Below are 20,541 nucleotides of genomic sequence, written 5' to 3' on the forward strand. Positions count from 1 at the left end.
TTTTACTTTTTTCTTTCTGATTTGGATGAATTTTATTTCTTTTTCTTGCCTAGTTGCTCTGAATAAGACATCCAAAACTATGTTTGTATCAAAGAGGTGAGAGTGGACATCCTTGTCTTGTTTCTGATCTTAAAGGAAAAGCTTTTAGCTTTTTGCTATTGAGTATGATGTTAGCTGTGGTTTTGTCATCAGTTCAGTTCAGATGCTCAGTCGTGTCTGACTCTTTGCGACCCCATGGACTGCAGCACACCAGGCCTCCCTGTCCATCACCAACTCCAGGAGCTTACTCAAACTCATGTCCATTGAGTCGGTGATACCATCCAACCATCTCATCCTCTGTCATCCCCTTCTCCTCCTACCTTCAATCTTTCCCAGCATCAGGGTCTTTTCAAATGAGTCAGCTCTTCTCATCAGGTGGCCAAAGTATTGGAGTTTCAGCTTTAGCATCAGTCCTTCCAGTGAACACCCAGGACTGATCTCCTTTAGGATGGACTGGTTAGATCTCCTTGTAGTCCAGGGGACTCCAACACCACAGTTCAAAAGCATCAATTCTTTGGTGCTCAGCTTTCTTTAAGGTCCAACTCTCACATCCATACATGACTACTGGAAAAACCATAGCCTTGACTAGACGGACCTTTGTTGACAAGGTAATGTCTCTGGTTTTTAATATGCTATCTAGGTTGGTCATAACTTTCCTTCCAAAGAGTAAGTGTCTTTTAATTTCATGGCTGCAATCACCATTTTCAGTGATTTTAATGGGCTCAATAAAGGACAGAAGTGGTATGGACCTAACAGAAGCAGAGGATAGTAAGAAGAGGTGGCAAGAATACACAGAAGAACTGTACAAAAAAGATCTTCACGACCTAGATAATCACAATGGTGTGATCACTCACCTAGAGCCAGACATCCTAGAATGTAAAGTCAAGTGGGCCTTAGGAAGCATCACTACGAACAAAGCTAGTGGAAGTGATAGAATTCCAGTTGAGCTATTTCAAATCCTAAAAGATGATGCTGTGAAAGTGCTACACTCAATATGTCAGCAAATTTGAAAAACTCAGCAGTGGCCACAGGACTGGAAAAGGTCAGTTTCATTCCAGTCCCTAAGAAAAGCAATGCCAAAGAATGCTGAAACTACCGCACAATTGGACTCATCTCACACGCTAGGAAAGTAATGCTCAAAATTCTCCAAGCCAGGCTTCAACAATACGTGAACCGTGAACTTCCAGATGTTCAAGCTGGTTTTAGAAAAGGCAGAGGAACCAGAGATCAAATCAACATCCGCTGGATCATCGGAAAAGCAAAAAAGTTCCAGAAAAACATCTATTTCGGCTTTATTGATTATGCCAAAGCCTTTGACTGTGTGGATCACAATAAACTGTGGAAGATTCTTCAAGAGATGGGAATAGCAGACCACCTGACCTGCCTCCTGAGAAATTCTGTATGCAGGTCAAGAAGCAACAGTTAGAACTGGACATGGAACAACACACTGGCTCCAAATAAGGAAAGGAGTACGTCAAGGCTGGATATTGTCACCCTGCTTATTTAACTTATATGGAAAGTACATCATGAGAAATGCTGGGCTGGATGAAGCACAAGCTGGAATCAAAATTGCTGGGAGAAATATCAATAACCTCAGAGATGCAGATGACACCACCCTTATGGCAGAAAGTGAAGAAGAACTAAAGAGCCTCTTGATGAAAGTGAAAGAGGAGAGTGAAAAAGTTGGCTTAAAATTCAGTATTCAGAAAACTAAGATCATGGTTTTGTCATATACAGCTTTTATTATGTTGAGGCACATTCCCTTGCTACCCACTTTTTTGAGCTTTCATCATAAGTGGATGTTGAATTTGATCAAATGCTTTTTTTGTGTCTACTGAGATGATGTAATTTTTATTCCTTCATTTTGTTATATGGTATATCATATTGATTGATTTGCAGATGTTGAACCATCTTTGCATCCCTGGAATAAATCCCACTGAACCATGGTGTATGATTCTTTTAATGAATTGTTAACTTGGGTTTGCTACTGTTTTATTGAGAATTTTTGCATCTGTGTTGATCAACAATATTGGCTTGTAATTTTCTTTGCTTGTGGTATTCTTGTTTGCTTTCAGTATCAGGGTAATGCTGGCCTCATAAAATGTGTTAGAAAATGTTCCCTCTTCTTTAATTTTTTGGAAGAGTTTTAGAAGGATGGGTAGTAAATCTTTAATTTTTGGAAGCATTTACCAGGGAAGCCATTCCATCCTGAACTTTTGTTTGTTGGGAGGTGTTTTATTACTGATCTAATCTCCTTTACTAGTAATTGATCTATTCAGTTTTCTATTTATTCATGATTCAATCTTGGTAGGTTGTATGCTTCTAGGAATTGGCCCATTACTTCTGGGTTGCCCAATTTGTTGACTTATAATTATTCATATTATTCTCTTATGATCCTTTGTATTTATGTAGTATCAATTACAACATTTACTCTTTCATTTCTGATTTTATCTATTTGAGCCCTCTTTTTTTTCTTGGTTAGTCTAAACTAAAGGCTCCTCAAGTTTGTTTGTCTTCTCAAAGAACCAGGTCTTGGCTGTGTTGATCTTTTCTATAATCTTTTTAGTGTTTACTTCATTTATTTCTGCTCTGATCTTTATTATTTTCTTCCTTCCACTAATTTTGGGTTTCATTTGTTCTTTCTTCTCTGGTTTCTTTACATGTAAATTTAGTTTTTTTATGGAACAACTTTTGCTCTATCCCATAGATTTTGGTACATAATATTTATGTTTTATTTTTATTTTTTGGGGTATATTTTGAGTTCTCTTTTGATTTCTTCTAAGGCCAGTTGGTTTTCAGTAGCATGTTGTTTTATATCCACATCTGTGTGGTTTTTCTGGTTTTCTTCTTGTAATTGATCTTGAGTTTTTTATGGTCTTATGGTCAGAATGGAGAAGGAAATGGCAACCCATTCCACTGTTCTTGCCTAGAGAACTCCATGGACAGTAGAGCCTGGCGGGCTGCTGTCCATGTGGTCACACAGAGTCAGACATGACTGAAGCGACTTAGCGTGCATGCATGCATTGGAGAAGGAAATGGCAACCCACTCCAGTATTCTTGCCTTGAAAATCCCAGGGACAGAGGAGCCCAGTGGGCTGCCATCTATTCGGTCGCACAGAGTCAGACATGACTGAAGTGACTTAACAGCACCAGCAGCAGCAACATGGTCAGAATAGACACTTGATATGATTACAGTCTTCTTAAATTTATTGAGACTTGTTTTATGGCCTAATATGTGATCTGTCCTGGAGAATGTTGCATGTGCACGAGAAGACTATTCTGCTGCTTTTGGATGGAGTGTTCTGTATATGTCTGTTAAGTCCATTGGACTAATGTGTCATTAAGGCCAATATTTTCTCATTGCTTCTCTGTCTGGATGATCCATCCCTTGCTGTAAGTGAGGTATTAAAATCCCCTACTATTATTGGGTTGTTTTCAGTTTCTCCCTTTAGGTTCATTAATATTTGATTTACATAGTTTAGGTGCACATATACTTATAAGGTGCTTTGTATCTTTCTGAACTGACCTCTTTATCATTATGTAGTGCCCTTCTTTTTCTTTTATTATAGTTTTTATTTTGAAGTTTGTTTTGTCTCATTTGAGTATAGCTACACTACCTTTCTTTGGTTTCTTTTGCATGGAATATCTTTTTCCATCCCTTCACACTGCCTGGGTCTGTCCTTAGTTCTGAAGTAAATCGCTTGTAGATAGCATGTATAGTTCCTGTTTTTCAATCCATTCAGCCACTCTGTGTCTTTTGATTATGAGTGTTTCATACTTACCTTTAAAGTAATTATTGATAGGTATGTATTTACTGCTATTTTGTTAATTATTTCCTATTTCTTTCTGTAGTTTTTTTCTGTCCCTTTTTCTTCTCTTTCTCTCTTCCTTTGTGCTTTAGTGGCTTTCTTTAATGTTTCTTTTGAGTGTTTCCTATAATTTTTTTCTTTGTGGTTACCATGAGGTTCACATATAACAGTCTGTGTATATACCAGTTTCTTATAAGTTGTTAGTAAATTAACATTAAACTCATTCCAAAGCTTACATTTTTGCTCCATCCTTTACAAGTTTTATATTTTTGATGGCACCATTTATGTATTTTCATTTTATGTATCCCTTAACTAATATTGTAATTATAGTTAATTTTACTGCTTTTGTCTTTTAACCTTCATATTTTCTTCATAAGTGATTGATCTACTACTTTTACTATACATTTACCTTTTTCCAGTGAGAGTATTACTTTTATATGTTTCCTTTTTATCAGTTACTGCCTTTTTTTTAGCTTAGAGAAATTCCTTTAACATGTCTTGTGAGGCATGCTTAGTGATGAATTCCTAAAAGAGTTGAAGCTTTTGCTTATCTGGAAATCTCTTAATCACTCCCTCAATTCTGAGTGATAACCTTACTGGGTAGAAAATTCATGGTTGAAAATTTTTTCCTTTCAGCACTTTCAATATGTCTTGCCACTCCCTTCTGACTTGCAAATTATCTGCTGAAATATCTGCTAATAGTCTTATGTGGTTTCCCTTGAATGTAATGTTGTTTTTTCTCTTGCTGCTTATAAGATTCTCTCTTTATCCTTAACTTTTACCATTTTAATTATACTGTATCTTGGTGTGGTTTTCTTTGGGTTCATCTTATTTGTAACTCTCTGGGTTTTCTGGACCTAGATGTCTGTTTCCTCTCCTAGATGGGGGTTGTTTTCAACCATTATTTCTTCAAGTAATTTTTCTGGCCCTTCTTCTCTCTCTTCTCCTTCTGGGACCCCTTTAATGTGACTAATAATATTCTTGATGTTTATCTAAGAGGTCCCTTAAAATATCTTTACTTTTTTTTAAATTCACTTTTTAAATTCTTTTTTCATTTTGTTGCTCTAAGTGATTTCCATTACTTTATCTTCCAGCTCACTAATTTGCTGTTAAATCCCTGAAATGCATTTTTAGCTCAGTTATAACTTCTGTTTGGTTCTTTCTTATAGTAATATTTTCTTCTCTATTATTCTCCTGAGTTTGGTGAGCATCTTTTTAACCATTATTTTAAACACTTTATAAGGTAGATTGTTTATGTACTTTTCATTAAAATCTTTTTCTGGGGATTTGGTCTTTGGCTTGGAACATTTTCTTTTATATCCTCATTTTGTCTGACTCTGTGCTTTAAGTGAAGTGAAATGAAGTGAAATTGCTCAGTCGTGTCTGACTCTTTGCAACCCTATGGTCTGTAGCCTACCAGGCTTCCCCATCCGTGGGATTTTCCAGGCAAGATGCTATGCTTATCTACATATATTAGGCAAAATAGCTACCTCTCCTGGTCTTGAATGAGAGTTCTTGTGTAATAGATGATCTATGGAGCCTGGAAACACATTCTTCCCTGGACTCAGAGCCAAGCACTAAAGAGATGTCCCTTATGTGGGTTTTTGTGGGGCCACAGCTGCTAATGGGGAGAGTGAGGCAAAGTGTGTGTGCTTATGCCCTCAGTTGTAGCACAGCTGTTGCGTGGAAGGTTGAAGATGGGGTGCATGCTGACCTGGTTGAAGAACAGTTGTTATATCGGGGCTGGGCTCAGGGTGCTCCCCTGGCCCAGCTGTGGTAAGATTGCTGTGCAGGTGGAAAGCACAGGATAACTGCCTGATCTCATTGCATTGCAACTGCTTCACTCAGGAGGGTGGGGGGCGGTGTTCTCACCCAGTCCATGTATAGTACAGCTGTTGTGTGAGGTAGGCAAGTGCTCAGGGTGCTCACCCAGCCAGGTTGTTGTGTAGGGTGTGCAGAGCATGTACAATTGTGTAACCAGGCTAGAGAGTGGACACAAAAAATGTCATCTATCAGCTTAGTCACCAGCAGTTTAGGATATGCTTCTGTCCCTAGAGAAAGTCTCAGGAAGTTTCTGCCGCCCCAGTAGCTGCTGTAAGATCAGTAAGTAGGTCTCCCTTACTTTAGGTGCTTTTCAAACTGTTGCTTTTCCTCTGGATCTCAGTGTGAATGGGATTGTCTATGAACCATTTAAATGCAGGTTCTTCATTCCCTATAGTTCTTCAATTCTCCTGGAACTCTTAATCCCCATTGATTTTTAAAACCAGACATTTTGGGATCTTGTCTTTCTGTTGCTGGATCCAGGGGTTGGGGTGCCTGTTCTGGGGTTCAATCTCTTCACTCCTCAAGGGAAAATTCCATATTTTGGTATCCCTCACAACTGTGGGTACACTGCTCCTAGAGTGGAATCCCAGGCAAGACCATGTCTCTGCCTCTCCTACCTGTTTCAAAGTGTCTCCTTTATCTTTTGTTTGGGAAGGTGCTGTCCATCTAGTTTTCAGGTCTTTTTCAAAGTAAAATCATTCCAAATATAGCTGTAAATTTGTTGTGTTCATAAGAAGAATTGTGTTCATGGTTTTCCTTTTTGAACCTCTCCCTTCAGTCTCTTTTTTTTACATTAAAGTTTAGTTGACTTAAAATATTGTGTTAATTTCAGATATTATAAGATATTGAATATTGTTCCCTGCACTATACAGTAGCACCTTGGTACTTATTTATTTTACCTATAGTAGTCTGTATCCATTAATCCAGTACTCCTAATTTATCTATCCCTCCTTTTCTCCCTCTGTGGTAACCCCAAGTTTGTTTTCTCTATGAGTTTGTTTCTGTTTTGTATGTAGATTCATTTGTTTTATTTTTTACCTTCCACATATAATATTTGTATTTCTCTCTCTTACTTACTTCGCTTAGTATGATATTCACTAGGTCCATCCATGTTGCAGCAAATTGCATTATTTCATTTTTTTATAGCTAATATTCCATTGGATGTATATATTCCACATCTTCTTAAGCCAGTTGTATATTGATGGGCACTTGAGTTGTTTCCTTGTTTTGACTATTGTAAATAATGTTGTTTATGAACATTGGGGTGTATGTATCTTTTCAAAATAGAGTTTTCATCTTTTCCACATATATGCCTAGGAGTGATATTGCTGGATCATGTGATAACTCTCTTTTTAGTTTTTTAAGGAAACTCCATACTGTTTTCCATAGTGGTGCCACCAGTTTACATCCTCATCAACAGTGTAGGAAGGTCTCCTTTTCTCCACACCCTTTCCAGAATTTATTATTTGTAGATTTCTTGATGATGGCCATTCTGACCGATGATAACTCATTGTGGTTTCGATTTGCATTTCTCTAGTGATTAATGATCTCGAGCATCTTTTCATGTGCCTATTGGCTATCTGTACATCTTCTTTGGAGATGTGTCTATTTAAGTTTTCTGACAATTTCTATTGAGCTTTTTGATACTGAATTATATAAACTTTTTATATTTCAGATATTATACCATTGTTTGTTGAATTATTTGCAAATAATTTCTGTCATTCTGTAGGTTGTCTTTTTGTTTTATTGATGTTTTCCTTATAATTTGTTTTTATTTTGTTTGCCTTGGAAGACTGACCAAAGAAAACATTGCTGTGATTTATGTCAGGTAATGTTTTGCATATGTTAACTTCTAGGAGTTTTTTGGTGTCAGGTCTTATATTTAGGTCTTTAAACCATGTTGAGTTTATTTTTGTATATAGTATGAGGGAGTGTTCTAATTTTATTGATTTACATGTAGCTGTCCAGCTTTTCCAACACCACTTGCTAAAGACTCCTTTTCTCCATTATATATTATGCCTCCTTTGTCATTATTGTTGTTCAGTCGCTCAGTCATATCTGACTCTTTGTGAACTCATGGACTGTAGCATGCCAGTCCACATGGTAGCATGTGCTTTACCATCTCCTGGAGCTTGCACAAACTCATGTCTCATCCTCTGTCGTCCCCTTCTCCTCCTGCCTTTAGTCTTTCTCAGCATCAGGGTCTTTCCCAATGAGTTGACTCTTCACATCAGGTGGCCAAAATATTGGAGCTTCAGCTTCAGCATCAGTCCTTCCAATGAATATTTAGGATTGACTGATGTGATCTTCTTGCAGTCCAGGGGACTTTCAAGAGTCTTCTCCAACACCACAGTTCAAAAGTATTCTTCAGTATTCAGCCTTCTTTATGGTCCAGCTCTTACATCCATACATGAATACTGGAAAAACCATGGCTTTGACTATATGGACCTTTGTTGGCAAAGTAATGTCTCTGCATTTTAATATGCTGTCTAGGTTAGTCATAGCTTTTCTTCCAATGAGCAAGCATCTTTTAATTTCATGGCTTCAATCACCATCTACACTGATTTTGGAGCCCAAGAAAATAAAGTCTCTCACTGTTTCTGTTGTTTTCCCATCTATTTGCCACGAAGTGATGGGACTGGATGCCATGATCTTAGTTTTTGAATGCTGAGTTTTAAGCCAGCTGTTTCACTCTCCTCTTTCACTTTCATCAAGAGGCTCTTTAGTTCTTCTTCACTTCTGCCATAAGGGTGGTGTCATCTGCATATCTGAGGTTATTGATATTTCTCCCTGCAATCTTGATTCCAGCTTGTGCTTCATCCAGCCCGGCATTTCACGTGATGTACTCTGCATATAAGTTAAATAAGCAGGGTGACAATATACAGCCTTGAGATACTCCTTTCTCAATGTGGAACCAGTCTGTTGTTCCATGTCCAGTTTTATTGCTTGACACCAAGAGCACAAGCAATAAAATTTTTAAAATCAATAAATTAGATAATAGCAAAATTAAAATTTTTCTGCAAAGGACCGTCAAGGAAGTGAAAAGGCAACCCACAGAAGGGCAGTAAATGTTGGGAAATGATACATTTGTTAAAGGACTTGTGCTTAGAATATAGAAAGAGCTCTTACAACTTGATAATATAAAAACAAAATTTTTAATGGACAAAGGATGTGTATAGACAGTTCTCCAAAGAACATATTCACATGACCAGTAAGCATACAAAAGATTCTTGACATCATTAGTCATCAGAGATAGGCACATCAGAACACAGTGATCAAAAAAAAAGTGATCTACCACTTGATACCCACTAAGATGGGTATAATCAAAAAGACATACAATAATAAGTATTGACAAGGATGTGGAGAAATTGGTGATCTCATACACTGTGTTACTCTACAGTAGTACAGCTGCTTTGGAAAACAGTCTGGCTAAGTTCTTTAGAAGGTTAAACATGGAGTTACCACATAACCCAGTAATTTCAGTTCAAGGTATATACCCATAAAAAATTAAAACAAATGCTAAACAAAGACATATATAGAAATGTTCATAGCAGCATTATTCATAATAGCCAAAAATGGGAGCAACCTAAATGTCTACCAACTGATGAATGGATAAACAAAATGTCATATGGCCATTAAAAAAATGAAGTGTTGATACATGCTACAACATGGACCTTGAAAACATTGTGCTAAATGAAAGATGACTTAGGACATTTATCTGAAATGTCCAGAATGGTCCAATTTATAAAAGACAGAAATTAGATTAGTGGTTACCAAGGGACTGGGGGGGAGATGGGTATTGACTGCTAATGGGCACAGTTGTTTCCTTTTAGGGGGATGAAAATATTCTAAAATTGATTGTGGTAGTGGTGGCAGAATTCTGTGAGTATACTAAGAGCTATTGAATTGTACACTTCAAAATAGGTAAATGGTATGGTATGTGAATTGTATCTCAGTAAAGCTGATATACTTCAGGACCCCTGAAGAGAACTTGAAAAGATGGCATTTGTGTTCCAGAACATCTGCAATTTTGTTAGAGATATGTATGATCGCTATATTTATTAAGATCTTAAGGACAGAGAAACTGGCTTCAGATATGAGTGCGAGAAAGTCGTAAGTGCAAACACCTCTATTTGCTGGAGTTGGTTTGTATATTACCATAGGCAAGCCTGTGTTGCATCGGGGTGAGTAGCTGCATAGATGCATTTCTTTGTTGAAGATTAATGGTTCACCTGAGCAGTGCTGAACAGGAGGGTAGTTAATGCAAATGAAAATAAAACTCTTTGAGTTCCCTAACTCGTTGAATGGCACTGTCATTCTTGTAGTTATCCAAGCTAGACATCTAGGAGTTATCCTCAACTCCTCCCTCACTCCCATTTCTATTACTAAGTCCTGTCAATTCTACCTCCTAAATATCGTGTCCATTCATTTTTTCTCATCTTCCACCATCACCAACCTAGTTCAGGTTATCATCTCTTACCTCGGCTACTACAGGAAACTTTTAGCTGGTCTCCTAGCATCTCTTGCTTTCTTCATCTCTCCATCTAGCAACCAGAGTGATCTTTTAAATTTTCAAATACATATGACCTTGCTTAATCTCCTTCAGTAATTTCCCATTGCTCTTAAAAACCAAAATCCTGAACATGACCTACAAGGGCCTGCCTACCTGTCTGTCCTCATCTTGAGTCACTCTTTCCATCACTGTCTGTACTGCTAACCACACTATACAAGGCCACCAGTTGCTATCTCCCTAGACAAATTTGAAGACCTCTTTCTTGACCCTGGCCTTCATAAACCACTGCCTTCCTTACTGAAATTGTCTTTTCTTCTGTCCTTTATTTTCTCATCGCTCTTCTGTGTTATCTTTCTCCTCTTACCACCCAACTATGAACATTTCTAATATTCTCTACTCTTTCCTTCTCCATATTCTATAATCTGTCATTTAAATGGGTTGATATTCTCCAACCTGAGTTCCAGTCCATATCTGCAACAGCCTGCGTATCTCCAAAGTTGCCTCAGTCTCAACATGATTAAATTAGAACTTAACATTATCTTGATGCCTTATCCCCAGAAACATTTTATTCCAATTTCTTCTTTTAGTGGTATCAGCATTCTCTCAGCCATTCAAACTATATACTTTAAGCCATTTTTAATTGACCTGTCTTCCATTCCCCATATCAATCCAAGTTATACTGATTCTTCCTTTAGAACTTTTCTTACATTTTTCCATTTCCATTGTCACTATTCTAGTTCTGACCCTCATCACGTCATACTTTGTCTCTTACAAGTCCATTTAGTCTCACTGTATTTGTTTTCTCACACTCAGGTCTGTTCTAAATACCGTTATCATTTCAGTCTTATTAAAACTCCACTTTTATCATGTAACTTTCCTTCTCAGAAGGTTTCAGTGACTTCATTGCCAGCAGAATAAATTTCAAAATCTGTAGCCTGTTATGAAAAACCTTTAACACTCCAGCCCAATGTTGTACAAACTAACTTCCACAATATGTTAGTAAATGATGTACATACTCTGGATTAAACAAAGTTAACATAGTTTCTTCATTACTGTAAAACTTCCTAAAACTTTTAACGAACTAATGTTCATTATAACGCTCCAAGAGGTTATATATAGAATGTAGTACTTCCAAAATGTATTTGACTAAAGAACTCTATTTTTATACACCATCTGTTAACATTTTTCATGACACTAATGTTTTAAGGAAAAGCATCTAGGAAGTGCTTAGGTAGCCCCATCCTACATTTCCAGTCCTATTTCCTACTAATTACCCTACATCAATTGTCTGCTTGGGCCAAATGACCATTAGTCCCCCTCAGACTCAAACACAGTCTGAGTCTATTGACTCAGTTCTGCCCACATGAAATGCCCATCTCTTTCTCTGTATATATTTTTTTAAGTTGAGATACAATTCATTTATCATAAAATTCACAATTTTAAAGTCTGCAATTCAGTGGTTTTTAGTATATACACAAAATCCTGCAAATATCATTAGTATCTAAATCCAGAACATCTTTCATCACCCTGAAAAGAAATCCCATAACTATTAGCAGTCACTCCCAATTCCCCCCTCCCTCAGCCCCTGGCAGCTACCAATCTGCTGTCTCTCTGGATTTGCCTATTCTGGACATTTCATATAACCTCTCTATAGCTAGATCACCTGTGCATCTACCCTAAGATCATGTCTATTTGTTTAGTCATTGTTCAGTTAATCAGTTAAAAATCACAACATGGTCATGTGTCAGGTTGTAAATATTCAAACGTAGATGACATTCTGTCTTTAAGGAACTCCCAGCCTAGTGGGTTTGGAAGATCCCCTGAGAGGAGGGCATGGCAACCCACTCCAGTATTTTTGCCTGGAGAATCCCCATGGACAGAGGAGCATAGGGGGCTACAGTCCATGGGGTCGCAAAGAGTTGGCCATGACTGAGTGACTAAACAAAGCACACAGCACAGCCTAGTGGAGAAGACAGACAGTACAGCTTGTAAGTGCTGCTGTAGTGCTGTGAACAAAGTGTCATAGAAACAAAGTGGTGCATATGTATTCATTGTGGAGAGTCTTAGGGAAAGCCTAAGAGGAGGTAGCATTTGACTGGATGTTGATTGATTTGTTCATTCATTCACTTAGCAAATATGTATTGTGCCCTTATTATGTGCCTGGCACAGTGTTGGACCCTGAGGATACAAAGATGAACAAGAAAAGTTCCTATACTCAAGGAGCTCAACCTGGTAGAGGAGATACATAATGCACAGTTTAAAAACAATGTGATATAAGTTGTATTAGAGGAATGTAAAGCTTGCTGTGGGAACAGAGAAAGGAATAACTTTGCTTGTTAATTGGAAGAAAAAGTAGAACTTTATCAGGTGGATAAGGACTGGGTGGGAGTGGTAGCATTTCAAGCAGAAAAATTAGACCTCTGACTGGCAGCCCAATGCTCGTTCCTTTGACTGAGCTGAAGCATCTCATGCCTGTGTCATTCTGACTACTCCTTAATCATGTAACTGGTGTGATCCTCTGTATACATGGATAACTTTATACAGTGTCTCCCTGGAGGGATTATGTGTCATTCAGGATAAAAGCTTTGTCTTCTCCCTCTTAGCACCCTCATTCTCATAGTGTTTTATGCATAGTAATTTTTTATAAATCCACACGAGTGAAAGTACAGCTTAGATAATGTCATTGACACTCTCAAGAAACTGCTGCTCAGGTCTTCTATCATATGTCCCCTTTCAAGGGCTCAAAACTTCTTGTGTAGATGAACGGTTTTAATATGAAATGAGCACACAAGTGGTCCCTTTGTGGTCCATCTCCTATACGAGAATTGTGAAAGTAGCTCCTTAGACTAATCCTTTTTGCTATTGCAAAATCTGTGATCAACCATGTTAAAAGACAAAGGGGAAATTGGTTAAAGATGGCAGAGGAGAAGGACATGTGTTCATCTCCTCCTACAAGAGCACCAAAATTTCAACTAGGTGTTGAGCAACCATCAACAGTAGGACCCTGGAACCTACCAAAAAATATACCCCACATCCAAAGACAAAGGAGAAGCTGCAACGAGACAGTAGGAAGGGCACAATCACAGTAAAATCAAATCCCATACCTGCCAGGTAAGTGATCCACAAACTGGAGAACAATAATAACAAAGAGCTTCTTGATAAAAGTGAAAGATACACAGATGAAACCACCCTTATGGCAGAAAGCGAAGAGGAACTAAAGAGCCTCTTGGTGAAAGTGAAAGAAGAGAGTAAAAAAGTTAAAGTGAATGTTAAGACTCAACATTCAAGAAACAAAGATCGTGGCATCTGGTCCCATCACTTCATAGCAAATAGATGGAGAAATAATGGAAACCATGACAGACTTCTTTTCTTGGGCTCCAAAATCACTGCAGATGGTGACTGCAGCCAAGAAATTAAAAGACGCTTGCTCCATGGAAGGAAAGTTATGACCAACCTAGACAGCTTATTAAAAAGCAGAGACATTACTTTGCCAACAGAAGTCCGTCTAGTCAAAGCTTTGGTTTTTCCAGTGGTCATGTATGGATGTGAGGGTTGGACTATAAAGAAAGCTGAGCGCTGAAGAATTGATGCTTTTGAACTGTGGTGTTGGAGAAGACTCTTGAGAGTCCTTTGGATTGCAAGGAGATCCAACCAGTTCATTCTAAAGGAAATCAGTCCTGAATATTCATTGGGAGGACTGATGCTGAAGCTGAAACTTCAGTACTTTGGCCACCTGATGTGAAGAGCGAACTCATTGGAAAAGACCCTGATGCTGGGAAAGATTGAAGGCAGGAGGAGAAGGGGACAGCAGAGGATGAGATGGTTGGATGGCATCACTGACTCCATGGACATGAGTTTGAGTAAACTCCATGAGTTGGTGATGGACAGGGAAGCCTGGCGTACTGCAGTCCATGGGGTCAAAAAGAATTGGACGTGACTGAGCAACTGAACTGAACATGATCCTGCCCACCAGAGCAAGACTCAGTTTTTCCCACCACCACTCCCTCCCATCAGGAAGCTTGCACAAGCCTCTTAGCCTTGTCCATCAGAAGACAGACAGAAGAAAGGAGGAGAGTCCCACAGAGCCTACAACAAAAACCACATTACAGAAAGTAATGATGAAAAAGCAGAAAGTTATGTCCCAGATGAAGGGACAAGATAAAACAACTAAATGAAGTGGATATAGACAACCTTCCTGAAAAAGAATTCAGAATAATGACAGTGAAGATGATCCAGAATCTCCGAAAAAGAATTGAGAAGGTGCAAGAAATATTTACCAAAGACCTACAAGAACTAAAGAACAAATAAACAGAGATGGACAATACACTAGAAGGAATCAATAGCAGAACAGCTGAGGCAGCAGAATGGATAAGTGACGTGGAAGACAGAATGGTGGAATTCACTCACTGCCACAAAGCAGAATATAGAAAAAAGAATGAATAGAAATGAAGATAGCCTCAGAGATCTCTGGGACAACATTAAACACACCAATATTTGCATTACAGGTGTCCCGGAAGGAGAAGAGAGAGAGAAAGGACCTGAGAAAATATTTGAAAAGAAATAGCTGAAAAATTCCCTAACATGGAAAAGGAAATAGTCAGCTAAGTCCAGGAATCATAGAGTGTCCCAGACAGAATAAACCCAAGGCAGAACACACCGAGACACATAGTAATCAAACTGACAAAAGTTAAAGACAAAGATAAGATATTAAAAGCAAAAAGGAAAAATGACTACTAGCATACAAAGGAACTCCCATAAGATTATCAGCTGATTTCTCAACAGAAATTCTATAAGCCAGAAGAGAATGGCATGATGTATTTAAAGTGATGAAAGAGAGAAACCTACAACCAAGAATACTCTACCCAGTGAGACTCTCATTCATATTTTATGGAGAAATCAAAAGCTTTCCAGACAAGCAAAAGTTAAACGAGAATTCAGCACCAGAAAACCCAAGATAAGGAGAAAAGATCTACAAAAATAAACCCAAAACAATTAAGAAAATGGTACTAGGATCATACATATTGATAATTACCTTAAATATAAATGGATTAAATGCACCAACCCAAAGACATAGAGTTGCTGGCTAGATGAAACCATGTGCTTGTACACACCTCCACTTACCACCTCAGTCTGCTTTTAACCCCCTAAATTGTATGTAATTATTTTGTATTGTTAGGTTAATCTTGTTTCCATTATGGCTTGTGATTATAATTATATTTTATTTTTTGTCTGGCTACGGATTGTGAAAACAGATAAACATCTTTTACTATTGTGATTATGTAACTATTACTTATTTAATACCTTATATCACGATTGGTCGACAGAAAATAACAGAATTCTATATCGCTAAAACTACCACTTAATAGAAAAACCTGTAATCACTTTTTAAATTTTTTTCATTTATTTTTAATTGAATGATAATTGCTTTACAATATTATGTTGGTTTCTGCCATACATCAACATGAATCAGCCATAGGTATATGTGTGTCCCCTCCCTCTTGAACCTCCCTCTCACCTCCCACCCCATCCCACCCCTCTAGGTTGTTACAGAGCCACAGTTTGAGCTCCGAGTCATACAGCAAATTCCCACTGGCTATCTATTTTACATATGGTAGTGTATATGTTTCTATGCTACTCTCTCCATTCGTCCCACCCTCTCCTTCCCCACCCCTGGTGTCCATAAGCCTGTTCTCTATGTCTGCATCTCTATTGCTGCTCCAAATAGGTTCATCAGTACCATCTTTCTAGATTCCATATGTATACATTAATATATGATATTTGTTTTTCTTTTTGACTTAACTTCACTCACTAGGTTCTTCACACTCTAGGTTCATCCACCTCAAATGCATTCCTTTTTATAGCTGAGTAATACTCCATTTTGTACATGTACCACAGCTTCTTTATCCATTCATCTGTCAACAGGCATCTAGGTTGCTTCCATGTCCTAGCTATTGTAAATAGTGCTACAGTAAACATTGGGGCACATGTATCTTTTTCATTTATGGTTTTCTCAGGGTATATGCCCAATAGTGGGATTGTTGGGTCATATAGTAGAAGTTTTAGTCCTAGTTTTTTAAGCATTCTCTATACTGTCTTCCATAGTGGCTGTATCAGTTTATGTAATTACTTTTTAAATCCAGATGCACATTAGAATTCTCTTGGGATTTTTTGAAAAATACAGATACTGTTTTTTCCTCCAAAGCTCCAGATGTGATTCTGATGAGCAGCCTTGTTTAAAAACAACTGAACTATATGATGATCTTTTATTTTTATGTAGTTTGTTTCACTTTTTCTATTTCATTTAGTTTATATTTTCCAATTTCTCTTTTTGTTGTTCTTTCTCAAGCCTTTATCAAGTGTAGTAGAAAAGGTTTTGTGTATATATGTATATGCATATATATAATTTATGATATGTATATATTTTAGAAAAATTATGAATTTTTCCTAGCTAAGAAATTTGACATTTTGATTCCACTTGTTTGACTAAGTATGAGTAGAATGCTAGATTTCTAATTTATATTCACTCAAAACTTAAATACAATTCCATTTATTCTGGCATATACTATTACTGCTAAAAATCTAGAAAGCTTATTATCTTAGTGATTTAAAAAATTTGAATGAGGCTTGAAACTTCTATTAAAATAATCCAATTCTGAGAATATAAAGAAATACTATGTTGTTGTAAAAAATGGAAAATTTAACATGTGCTGCAATATTATTAACTAAATTACAGATTTTGTTCAAATTTCACAAAATTTTATGCTAGTGTCCATTTTTTGTTCTCATAAATATTCAAGATTCCACATTGTATTGAGTTACTTACATTGAGCAACTTCAGCTGCATTCAATAAATTCTGATAAATTCTCTTTTCATTTTTATTCTGTTGCAGATACTTTCTAATTTTCCTTGTTACAGCTTCTTAGATACATCCATCATTTAAAAGTGGACATTTAATTCCCAAATATATGGGTTTTTTTAAGTATCTTTGATATTAATCTCTCTTTTGATATTAATTTCTTATTTAAATATTTTCTTCTCTGAAGTCACCCTGTGTTTTTTCACTCTTTTAACTTTATTGAGGCTTTCAGTGGCTAGGTTCAAAGGTCTCTCTTGGTACATGTCACATTGCATATGTGGGTTATTTTCAAATGTCTTTTGATACTGATTTCTAACATAATTCCATGGTGGTTAAAGACTGTGTATGATTTCAAAACCTTTCGACCGTGAAATTTTTGCACCTTGTTTTATGTCCCTGGATATGTCCTACTGTCTCCTGTTTTATAGTCTTTGGGAACTTGAATAGAATTTGCATCCTACTGTTTTTTGAAAATTGTGTAAATCTTAATTATGTTGAGTTGGTTCATAGTGCTTTTCGAGTCTGCTGCATCCTTCTACTTTTCTGTCTATTCATTCTATTAATTTTTGAGAGTTTGATATTGAAACTCCAACTAAAAATCTGAATTTATCTACTTAATAAGTGTAATATATAGTAGAACTCTATGTAACTTTGTTCTGTATTTTCCAAGTCTCCTATACATGCATTATCTATCATACACACGTATTTAATTTAAAAAATAAAATGAAAGAAAAAATTTAAAAAGAAATGTGTCCTGCATTCATAGCTAGGTAGATACTGTCAACACAAAGATTAGTATTTTTAAATTACAATAAGTTGACTTCAAGTAAAACAGATTACCCTCCGTAATCAGTTTTTACCTTCAAATCGAAAACTGAGGTTTCCTGGAGAAGGATTTCTGCCTCAAGATTGTAACAGAAATTCTGCCTGGGTTTCAAGCCTACTGGCCTGCCCTACAGGTTTCAGACTCAAGATCACAACATCATGAATTTATACATGATGTTGATTTATACATGATGAATTTATACAGATTTCAGACTCAAGATCACAACTACATGAATTTATAGCCTGCTAGCCTGCTCTACAGATTTCAAACTTGCCAACCCCTATATTGTGTGAGCCAGTTCCTTAAAATAAATCTCTATCGATATATGCAAAAAAATAAAGATTAATACAAGCTCTGTTCCAAACACAGGACTGATGCAGGTCAAGAAAATTAAGAGATTCAATAAAACTGCAGACTCAGTAAAACTGTTGACAAGCTTCTCTGAAAATTAGAGATAGGTATTAGGGAGATAATTGACTGAGGACAGCAACAAGGGAAGCTCCAAACAGGATACAGGTTTTTCTCCTGCTTCAGAAAAAACAGAACTCAGTGCAGAGGGCTGCACTGAGAGACACTGCTGCACTCAGAGGGCTTCACTGCTTTTTTAGTTTATATGTCACTTCATGAGGTCTTGCTATGGAACATGCTACAGCTGACAGAACTTAAAGGTGCTCTTCTCCTCCTCTTCTGGAGCACAGGATTGCTCACAGAAGCTGTGGGTTTCTTCTTCAGTGTTGGCAGAGCACCCATTGTTTAATAATAATGGGATGCAGCTCTGATAGAATCAGTGCTACAGTGATTGTGACAGTAATACCTGTAAACTTCTTGTTCTTGGATTTTAGGAAGGCTACCCAGAAATGGAGGTTCTCTGTCTGATGATCAAGTCCTGGAATATTGGCATATTTCTTTACAGTGAACGCATGTATGTATCTACTGAAAAATGGTGCGGCCTGGCACTGCGTCTCCTTGACTACCTTGGCTCCCTCAAGAGCACCTATGAAACTCAGGTGAGGAAGGAGAAGGTTAGGGGTGGATGGCATGACTCAGGGGATAGAGAGGTTCTATCTAGCTCTCAGTAAAGACACAACCCTACCTTCGTTGACTAGGAAAGGATCTTGACCATTGTTCCTCTTGGTAGTTCCATGAACTGTAAGAGTTATGGGACTATAAACAGTAATTTCTTAATTACTGAAAGCCAGTAATTAGTGAAATTCTTAATTAGTGAAAACTAGGAAGAATGGCAAACAAGGAAAATTTAGGAATAGCAAGTGGAATCTAAGAAAAATGCCAGGAGTGAGCTCAGGAAAGATGTATCACTGTCAGTGCCAGTGCACATAGGGAAGACCTCTCTGCAAACAGTGACTATTTAAAAAGACATTTTCTGCAGGAATTATTTTGAGCAGAATTATTTCTGAGCCCCTACCTCACCAGGAGAGGCTTGATGGAGAGAAAGTTTTTGTATCAAATAAGAGCAAAGGATATTTTATGTTTTAAGTACCTTATCTTTTATAATCAGATCAGATCAGTCAGTCAGTCGTGTCCGACTCTTTGCGACCCCATGAATTGCAGCACGCCAGGCCTCCCTGTCCATCACCAACTCCCGGAGTTCACTGAGACTCAACGTCCATTGAGTCAGTGATGCCATCCAGCCATCTCATCCTTTGTCGTCCCCTTCTCCTCCTGCCCCCAATCCCTCCCAGCATCAGAGTCTTTTCCAATGAGTCAACTCTTCGCATGAGGTGGCCAAAGTACTGGAGTTTCAGCTTTAGCATCATCCCTTCCAAAGAAATCCCAGGGCTGATCTCCTTCAGAATGGACTGGTTGGATCTCCTTGCAGTCCAAGGGACTCTCAATAGCTGCTAGTAAAATTAAACCTAGTGTCACAGGATCCCTTTTCCCCAAGAGAGCACTGTATGTTCTCCCCAGAGTGGTGCTTCAGGTCTCAGAAGGTAAAGGTTAGATTCTCATGCCATCAACATGGGTCTGGGAAGCTTTCCCACATTTCCCTTTCTCTCAAGAAATCTATTTGCTGTTCTCTTTCCCAGGTGAATATTCTGTACGGTGAGCTTATGGAAGCATTAGAAAAAAACAAGCGCTCAGCTTTTAATGAAGAGTGAGAACTGCTGGAACAAGATATATACACTGGCAAGCTGACAGCAACTTGAAGATGTGTACAAGGTTCTAAGATGTTGAATGCTTAAATTCTTACCAGGCTTGCTGTTGTGCTTCTGTTTTCCCCTGCCCTGTTTTCTTGTTAAGTGAAATTTCCAAAAATAAAAGCATTTTGACTTGTACTATTGTGACCAGCTCATTTCTGAGGGACAAATGATTTTTCCAAAGTGCTAAGAAACATATATACATAATATATTGGGCTTTCCTGGTGGCTCAGACCGTAAAGAATCTGCCTGCAATGCAGGAGACCCAGGTTCAGTCCCTGGGCTGAGAAGATCCCCTGGAGGAGGAAATGGTAACCCACTCCAGTATTCTTGCCTGGAGAATTCCATAGACAGAGGAGCCTGGAGGGCTATAGTCCATGGGGTTGCAAAGAGTCAGACACAATGGAGCAATTATTCAGATAGCCCATGTGAGAGCAAGATGATTCATGCCCCATGTGAACAAAAGGGGATGTTCATGCTAATCCAATACAGATTGCATTTTATTCGAGAACTGCTC

At 37.7% G+C, this 20,541-nt stretch overlaps 1 protein-coding gene across 2 annotated transcripts in view; it reads left to right on the forward strand.

Annotated features, from left to right (window-relative positions):
- Positions 1 to 20,162, forward strand: part of TEX11 (testis expressed 11) — a 203,967-nt gene extending 183,805 nt beyond the window's left edge. For both annotated transcript variants that reach the window (XM_019956488.2, XM_070785334.1), the window contains exons 29-30: positions 18,711 to 18,875; positions 19,914 to 20,162. In XM_019956488.2, the coding sequence (XP_019812047.2) occupies positions 18,711 to 18,875; positions 19,914 to 19,985 (237 nt within the window). In that variant the 3' untranslated portion in view covers positions 19,986 to 20,162. The remainder of the gene's footprint in view (positions 1 to 18,710; positions 18,876 to 19,913) is intronic.
- The last annotated feature ends 379 nt before the right edge of the window (positions 20,163 to 20,541 follow it).

The sequence above is a fragment of the Bos indicus genome, chromosome X (assembly GCF_029378745.1).
Source record: "Bos indicus isolate NIAB-ARS_2022 breed Sahiwal x Tharparkar chromosome X, NIAB-ARS_B.indTharparkar_mat_pri_1.0, whole genome shotgun sequence".
NCBI lineage: Eukaryota > Metazoa > Chordata > Mammalia > Artiodactyla > Bovidae > Bos > Bos indicus.